This window comes from Mchenga conophoros, linkage group LG6 (genome assembly GCF_057382185.1).
Source record: "Mchenga conophoros isolate Kocher_MC1m ecotype Shallow Benthic linkage group LG6, M_conophoros_male_GT1.1, whole genome shotgun sequence".
Taxonomy (NCBI): domain Eukaryota; kingdom Metazoa; phylum Chordata; class Actinopteri; order Cichliformes; family Cichlidae; genus Mchenga; species Mchenga conophoros.
This window is the reverse complement of record NC_140531.1, coordinates 3,832,593-3,841,419: the sequence shown is the minus strand read 5'-3', so window position 1 is coordinate 3,841,419 and position 8,827 is coordinate 3,832,593. Positions and strand designations below refer to the sequence as shown.

The following is an 8,827-nucleotide window of genomic DNA, read 5'->3' as shown; positions in this document are numbered from 1 at the left end:
AGAAAACCTTGAACACAGTTCCCACTAAATGACAATTGCTCAGTCAATTCTACATGCACACTGCACAACAAAGCCGGAATGTACAAAAATAAAATGAATGCAGGCTATCAAGGTCATTTAGACATTGTTTGAGAGAAATAGGAATAGAACTCTTGTAGGTCATACTTTATTATTAGCATCACAGAGAAGCTTGTCACCTCAGTCAGTGCTTTTGTTTTGAGCATGTAATGTCGCTTTGGCTCAACTGGCTCACAGCAGAAAAGTCATTCTCACGACTCTTAATGCAGTTCTCAAATCAATAACACATTTCCTCACCCACATCAAGGATTCTTATTGTCTTCACACACACCTTTGCTGTTTCTACACATGCTTCACCACTAAAGATATTTTGTTACTGTATTGATGCACTTCACACTTGAAACTGACAACTCATCAAACAGTTTGTACTTTTGTCAGGCACAGCTCTAGATCGCTCACTTTCTTGAATACTGTCCAGCATTGCATTGCAGTGGAACAAGTGTACCTAATAAAGTGGTTGCTGAAGGTATGCCGCGTGACTTTACTGGACTATACAGTAGTTGGTGCTATGTTCTCAGACTGTATGTATTTTCTTTGTCTTTTCCTGATTCGTGTAATTTCACTAGTATTTGGCTTTTCTCTATTTCAGCAATTTTGTAAAGTTTCACAAAAATCCTTCACATTTATTTTTTGTTTCTGAAAAATGATTACAGTAGGGCTAAGTGCAGTAGATGCCATCATTCGGCATAACCCTCAGCTTTCTCAGTTTGCTAAGGACACTAAGTTGGAGAACACCATAACTGCCTGGAGAGAGCAAGTCAGGGCTGGTGAGCTTACTCTCTCACTCACTAAATCTTCCCCATCGCTGCTTCAGCAAGACACACACTCCCCACCTGCCTCTACGCTGCCACGGACTTCCTCTCCTTCCACACGCCAGCCAGGACCTTGTTCACCTGTCCGTTCGCCTGCCTTTTCCTGGCAGCTATTCAATTCAATTCAATTCAATTTTATTTATATAGCGCCAAATCACAACAAAAGTCGCCTCAAGGCGCTTCATAGATACAGAGAAAAACCCAACAATCATATGACCCCCTATGAGTAAGCACTTTGGCGACAGTGGGAAGGAAAAACTCTCTTTTAACAGGAAGAAACCTCCGGCAGAACCAGGCTCAGGGAGGGGCGGGGCCATCTGCTGCGACCGGTTGGGGTGAGAGAAGGAAGACAGGATAAAGACATGCTGTGGAAGAGAGACAGAGATTAATAACAAATATGATTCAATGCAGAGAGGTCTATTACAGTTTTTTACAGACGCTAGGACACATTTCCCAATACTTAGGTCACTTTTGCAAAACTCTTCACACAATTCTCCTAACTGACCCTCACCTTGGCAAAGCAGTTCATTTCACATTCAAAATGCACTACAACTACCAAAACACTTCATTCAGGTCTCAAATAAACTCATTCTTCCAGAACACTAGCAAAGGTTGACAGCCGACAAACACACTTTGTCACCCACAAAACAATGACCTAAAAAACACTAACAACATGTAGCATTACAGTGTTTTCTTGTGTAAAACAAGGACACATCTCTGTTTATAATTTCAATATATGTTACTGGAATGGATCAGACATCATGCAGAATTCGTTAATATTTGTTTATGTATTTTTATCTTTTTTGCACTAAGTAATCCCAAAATACAAAAATTTGTATACACACACCATCCACTGATACACATACAATAGTAATGCTAATCTACTCGGTCTTCTCCATTTGGCCACAGGTTCTCATCCACATCACATCTTATGTCATCTAGGGCAACACACCTAGGAAAGAATCTTCTGGCTGCCAGAATTGAAGGAGTTGAAAAATTGAAGGAGTAACACCTGTGTAGATGTTCATCCACAATGAGAATCAGCTGTGGCTGGTTAAACTGCATTTTTAGATTTAAAATATGTTTCAATGAAATATTGCTGTTGGATTTTGCTGTCTTATTCAGTTTTGCATTGTGTTATTGTTTTGGCCATAAGTTTAACAGTTTTGAAAACAGTATGTAAGCACATGCAAAGTGTCCTGTACGTACAAAGGTTTTTGGCAGTTGTTGTGTCTGAGTGAGAAGATAATTCATGAAATTTGAGAGATGTAGTCATTGAATGCATTTTGTGCCAAAACAATGATAACTGATCCTCAGTTTAGCCCACATAGACTTCTGTTGTGCTCACTGTGTGAGGAGTTTTGCAAAAGTGACCTAAGTATTGAGAAATGTGTCCAAGCGTCTGTAAAAAACTGTAATACATAGTGAGTGAGAAAGGTGACTGGAAAGGAAAAACTCAATGCATCATGGGAATCCCCCGGCAGCCTACGTCTATTACAGCATAACTAAGGGAGGATTCAGGGTCACCTGGTCCAGCCCTAACTATATGCTTTAGCAAAAAGGAAAGTTTGAAGCCTAATCTTAAAAGTAGAGATAGTGTCTGTCAGGGGTGTCACTAGGTTTTAAGGACAGGGGGGGCTTAGCCCCCAAGAGATGCACACGACATGAACGAACGTAGTGAATGAGCATAAAATTTCACAAACAGAAAACAAAGACTGAGAAATTGTTTTCCTACTTTTTTGGACAGATTAAACATCCTAGGCCACCAATAGATCTATTGTTTTATTTCAGTCTGCTTTATAATACAGTACAACAAAAAAACAGAGGAAATGTGTTTGCTGCATCAATAACAAGAAAAAAACTGAAAATAAAAAAGTACATTTTTCTGGCTGCAATCACCAGTTACTTGGTGGGTGGAAGCATCAAAGAATGACGTCTGTTTTTAAGAGTGGCAAATCGGTCAATCACTCTGTTGTGACTCAGATGCTGAAGCGTGTCTTTTTCAATAGACATGACTGCAAGACTGTGAAGTCTTTTCTGACCCATTGTTTGACGCAGCCAGGAGTGCAGCCGACGCAGTGCACTAAAGGACCGTTCGCACGAGCAGCTGCTGACAGGCACTGTTAGGGCAACTTGGATGGTTGCCTTCAGAGAGGGAAACATGTCTGAATCAAGGAGGTTGTACACAGACAACATATTTTTGGGTGGACATCCAGCCTCTGTTTTCCGGGTAAGAAAGTTTCTGGCCACCAGAACCTCCTCTTTTTTCAGGTCAAGTCTGTAGTGCTTTGCAAGTTCATTCAAGTGTGGTTCACTCAAGAAGTTCTCAGATTTAGGACTGCATGCCTGGACGCCTTTTAGCAGCCCTGCATCTACACTGCAAAATCTTTGATCAAGCTCGCCAACCATCCGATCCACACAAGGGAAAAGTAACTCTCTTTTCAATGTGTCTGAGTTGTTCAATTCAGTGCGTGAACCCACAGTTGCCTCCAGGACAAAATCCTCCATTTTCCTCTGTTTGTGCCTTGTCTTGGCACCTGGTTCAAGGATACTGTGGGTGTTACACAGGGCCTTGGTTTTCTCATACAGCTCTGTAGCAAATGCATCTGAGTGTTTGCCCTTAAGTGTGTCACACACAGCTTGTTTGCAGATAAAAGCTTCTGCCAGGTCTAAAGTCTCTTTCTGCAGGAATTTGTGGAGTCCTTCGGTTACAGACAGAATCGACTGAAACATCAGTAGTGCATAGACTGCTGAGAACTTGTAGAGCTTTGCTCTGAGACCAACAGCTATGGGGGATCCAATTGCAGATAGGCACTCCAAAATGGCAGGCAATGTCTCAAGAACTGCACTGATTGATCGCAACTGACATGCCCAGCGAGTGTTTGAAAGTTGCACAAGCTCAGTTTTTGTCAATCCAAGCTTTGCCTGAGTCTCCATGAACTTATGATGATTGACTAGGGAGGTGCTGAAGAAAGAATACACACACGCCAACAAGCTGAAAAGCTCCACAGCCTCTGGGACAGCCTTGCAAGTATTGCACAAAACCAGGTTGAGTTGATGAGCATAACAATGCACATAGATAGCCTCAGGATGGAGCCTTCTAAAATGTGCTTGTACACCTCCAGTGGAGCCACTCATAACGGCTGCACCATCATATGTTTGTGCTACACACTTAAGCTCTGCAAGACCATAGTTTTGGATCTGCTGCTGAATCTCATTTGCAATGGACTGGGCATCAAATGATTTTATCTCTGCAAGTGCAAGGAAACGCTCCTTCACTGCCCCCTCTGACACGTACCTGACACAAACAGCTAACTGCTCTGCCTTTTTATCCCTTGCCTCATCCACCATGATGGAATAGACTTTAGACTTTGTCATTTCAGATACAATGACACTAGTAACTTCCTGGGCACAACAGTCAATCATGTCATTCTGGGATGTTGGTGAGATATACTGTGCATTTGATGGGGGATTATGTTTTTGAAGAAAAGGATCAAACTCCTTCAAAAGCTCCATGCACGCAAGAAAATTCCCTCTGTTTGGGCTGTCTTCACCTTCATCATGACCACGAAAAGGGAGTCCCTGTCTCCCTAACATAGAGGTGACTGCAACAATTCGTCTGAGATACTCTCTTCTTTCGACTATCTCACTCACATTTGCAGTTGCTATCATCTGTGCAACGTTTCCCTGTTTGCTAGTTCCCTGGTAGCTTTTCCATGTAACAACACTGTCCTTATGTGTTTGTGCCATCTCATGCTTGCCAAAGATGACTAAAGCTTTCTTCCAGTTCTTGCAACCGTTACTGACCAAACTATCATGTTTGATGTTTTTGCCAAACACTCTACATGGGAAGCAGAAAGCTGCATTCTGGTTGACTGAATATTCTAACCAGTTGTGCTTTTCAAACCAGCTGTGGTTAAATGCTCGCTTCTGTGTACCAAAAGTATCATGTGGCTAGCTCTTCAGCTTCACCTGTCTGGGCCCTGTGTCTTTGTCACCTAAATCAAACCCTGTAGTAGAATGAGTTGCTGCAGCTGCTTCATCATTTTCCCTCTCTTGGCCTGTTTGCTCTCCTCTCTCTGTAATAACTTGATCTTCCTCTGCCTCTCGATCCATTTGCTGCAGCTCCTCTGTCTCTCCTTGCTCTCTCTGACTTGAACTTGCCTGTTGACCTTTTTCTCCCTCAGCCACTCCTTCTGCCTCACCCTTCAAGATACATTAAAACATACTGAATTGTAATGTAAATTGCTAATATCATGACTTCTGCTCCCGCTCCACAGTAATTTGTTGCTCCCAAATATTTTGAAGTTACAAACATTATATTTTGAGCACGCATGTGACTAAAATGGTTGCAATTTAAAGCCCTGAAAAATATTACTAAATTACTTGAATTGAAGTAATATTAAAATAGAACCCTCAAAAATATGTGAGTCAGGCTAATTTGACTTATATACATATCTCTCTCTTTGCTCTCTCCACTTTCTAACCTTGACTCTCCTAAATAAAAGCTCAAGTTAAACAGGTCTTATATGTTGTACCGTGACTGAAATGTTTCATATTTCATATCCATATTGAGTCCCATAAAATTCTAATCAGACTGTCTCCATCACAAATGACTCCATCCTTTGACTCACCTCTCCAGCAGACGTCTCTCCCCTCTGCCTCTCTGTGCTCCTCTGCCCTGACTCCTACAGGTTAATGGGGATGGAGTGATTATTATTATTTCCACTGATGATAACCATACCTGAATGAGCTCAGCTGGATTTTTCAGAGCTAAAACGAGTGACAGAAATTAACATTATGCTAACAATTTAACTTAGTGCGCTAGCCAGGTTTTTATTTACAAAATGGGGAGCACCTGGTTCATTATTTACATGGGACTCTCTGCTGTTAGCTGGAGCTAACTAATTGTTACTACCAGCCAGTGATGAAGACTTACTTTCTTGAAAAACTTGCGTATATCCATGATTTCTTGCCGTTTGCCACATGCACGCTAGTGTTTCTGCAGGTGTATACGAGCGGAGTGTAAAGTAGCAGTGAAAACGAGGACTGGATTTTCAGTCATGTGGATGTCCCCTGTGAACAACTGGAAGGGATTGGATAACGAAGCACTGACGCTACCTTAACAATGTAAAGCGAAAGGGACCAACCGAGTTATGATCATATTTGTGTGAATAGCGACAGGTTTATATTATTATTTCTTTAAACTCATATTCCTGCATCTTTATATTGAATTTGTCTGCAAGTTCTGTAAAAAAAAAAATCGAATAAGTTAAAAAAAAAAAAAAAAAAACCCCACCAAATTATTTAGGGGGGCTTAAGAATATTTTAGGGAGGCTTCAGCACCCCTAAAATAGGCCTAACGACGCCACTGGTGTCTGTCTCCTGAATCCAAACTGGAAGCTGGTTCCACAGAAGAGGGGCCTGAAAACTGAAGGCTCTGCCTCCCATTCTACTTTTAAATACTCTAGGAACAACAAGTAGGCCTGCAGAGCGAGAGCGAAGTGCTCTAATAGGGTGATATGGTACTACAAGGTCATTAAGATACGATGGGGCCTGATTATTTAAGACCTTGTAGTGAGGAGCAGGATTTTGAATTCAATTCTGGATTTAACAGGAAGCCAATGAAGGGAAGCCAAAACAGGAGAAATATGCTCTCTCTTTCTAGTCCCTGTCAGGACTCTTGCTGCAGCATTTTGGATTAGCTGAAGGCTTTTCAGGGAGTTTTTAGGACTTCCTGATAATAATGAATTACAGCCGTCCAGCCTGGAAGTAATAAATGCATGAATTAGTTCTTCAGCGTCACTCTGAGACAGGATATTTCTAATTTTAGAGATGTTGCGCAAATGGAAGAACGCAGTCTTACATATTTGTTTAATATGTGCGTTGAAGGACATGTCCTGGTCAAAAATGACTCCAAGGTTCCTCACAGTGTTACTGGAGGCCAAGGTAATGCCATCCAGAGTAAGAATCTGCTTAGATACCATATTTCTAAGCTTTTCAGGGCCAAGTACAATAACCTCAGTTTGATCTGAATTAAGAAAGTTAGCGCCAATCCAGGTCTTTATGTCTTTAAGACATTCCTGCAGTTTAACTCATTGGTGTGTGTTATCTGGCTTCATGGATAGATAGAGCTTGGTGTCATCTGCATAGCAGTGAAAATGTATAGTATGTCTTCTAATGATACTGCCTAAGGGAAGCATGTATAATATAAACAGAATTGGTCCTAGCACTGAACCCTGTGGAACTCCATAATTAACCTCAGTGTGTGAAGAGGATTCTCCATTTACATGCACAAACTGGAGTCTATTAGATAGATGTGATACAAACCACTGCAGCGCAGTACCTGTAATACCTACAGCATGTTCTAATCGCTCTAATAGGATATTATGGTCGACAGTATCGAACGCTGCACTGAGGTCTAGCAGGACAAGCACAGAGATGAGTCCACTGTCAGAGGCCATAAGAAGATCATTTGTAACCTTTACTAAAGCTGTTTCTGTGCTGTGCTGAGCTCTGAAACCTGACTGAAACTCTTCAAATAAGCCATTCCTCTGCAGATGATCTGTTAGCTGTTTGACAACTACTCTTTCAAGGATTTTTGATATGAAAGGAAGGTTGGAGATTGGCCTATAATTAGCTAAGACTGCTGGGTCTAGAGATGGCTTTTTGAGTAAAGGTTTAACTACAGCCACCTTGAAGGCCTGTGGTACATAGCCGATTATTAAAGATAGGTTGATCATATTTAAGATCGAAGAATTAATTAATGGCAGGACTTCTTTGAGCAGTTTTGTAGGAATGGGGTCTAAAAGACACGTTGATGGTTTGGAGGAAGTAATTATTGACGTTAACTCAGAAAGATCAATTGGAGAAAAAGAGTCTAACTTAACATCGATGGTACTAAGAGTAGCTGTAGATAATATTACATCTGTGGGATGATTATTGGTAATTCTTTCTCTAATGATAAAAATTTTATTTGTGAAGAAGTTCATGAAGTCATTACTAGTTAACGTTAAAGGGATGGTTGGCTCAAAAGAGCTCTGACCTTTTGTCAGCCTGGCTACAGTGCTGAAGAGAAACCTAGGGTTGTTCTTATTTTCTTCAATCAGTGATGAATAGTAAGATGTTCCGGCTTTGCGGAGGGCTTTCTTATAAAGCAGCAAACTATTTCTCCAGGCTAAATGATGATCCTCTAAATTTGTGACACGCCATTTCCTCTCCAGATTACGAGTCATCTGCTTTAGGCTACGTGTTTGAGAATTATACCACAGAGTCAGGTACTTCTGTTTAGAGACCTTAGTTTTCACAGGAGCTACAGTATCCAGAGTCGTACGTAGTGTTGTTAAAATTATTAACAACAGGGCTATGTGGTCGGAGGATCAGGAGGAGGTCTCCATTTCTCCACCGGTTCCTGTTCCCTCATCCAGAAGGAAACAACGCCACTGTCACTCCTCTCCTCAATCATCTGTTCTGCCACCTGTTGTTCCTGCTGGGGGTTCTGGAGAACCGCTCCAGCCGTCTTCTGTCTCCGCGGGAGGGTCCGAGGAACCGCTTCAGCCACCTGTTCACGCTGGAGGGTCCGAGGAACCGCTTCAGCCGCCTGTTCCCGCTGGAGAGTCCGACGGGCTCATCCTGCTGTCTGTTATTCCCGCGGGGGGTTCTGGAGAACCGCGCCAGCCATCCTCCGTCCTCGCTGAAGGGTCCGAGGAGCCTGTACAGCCTTTTGTCTCCGCTGAAGGGTCCGAGGGGCCCTTTCAGCCTTCCGCCTCCGCTGGAGGGTCCGAGGGGCCCGTCCAGCAGCCTGTCTCCGCTGGAGGGTCCGAGGGGCCCGTCCAGCAACCTGCCTCGCCTGCAGCGCCACCACTTGCGGCTCCCACACCGTCGCCTGCAGCGCCATCCTCGTCTGGTCCAGCCTCTGAGTCTTCATCCTCGTCTAG

At 42.6% G+C, this 8,827-nt stretch overlaps 1 protein-coding gene across 1 annotated transcript; it reads right to left on the bottom strand.

Moving 5' to 3' along the window:
• Window positions 1–2,616: 2,616 nt before the first annotated feature.
• Window positions 2,617–6,420, bottom strand: LOC146571858 (zinc finger MYM-type protein 1-like). The gene is made up of 3 exons (XM_085275833.1): window positions 5,830–6,420; window positions 5,525–5,578; window positions 2,617–5,096 (listed from the first exon to the last, which is right to left on the bottom strand). Exon 3 carries the CDS (start codon window positions 4,638–4,640, stop codon window positions 2,793–2,795), a length of 1,848 nt encoding a protein of 615 aa, XP_085131959.1. The 5' UTR covers window positions 4,641–5,096; window positions 5,525–5,578; window positions 5,830–6,420; the 3' UTR covers window positions 2,617–2,792.
• Window positions 6,421–8,827: the final 2,407 nt, after the last annotated feature.

Coding starts and splice junctions, on each gene's coding strand:
- LOC146571858 (XM_085275833.1), bottom strand. CDS start 4,640: ATGGCACAAACACATAAGGACAGTGTTGTTACATGGAAAAGCTACCAG.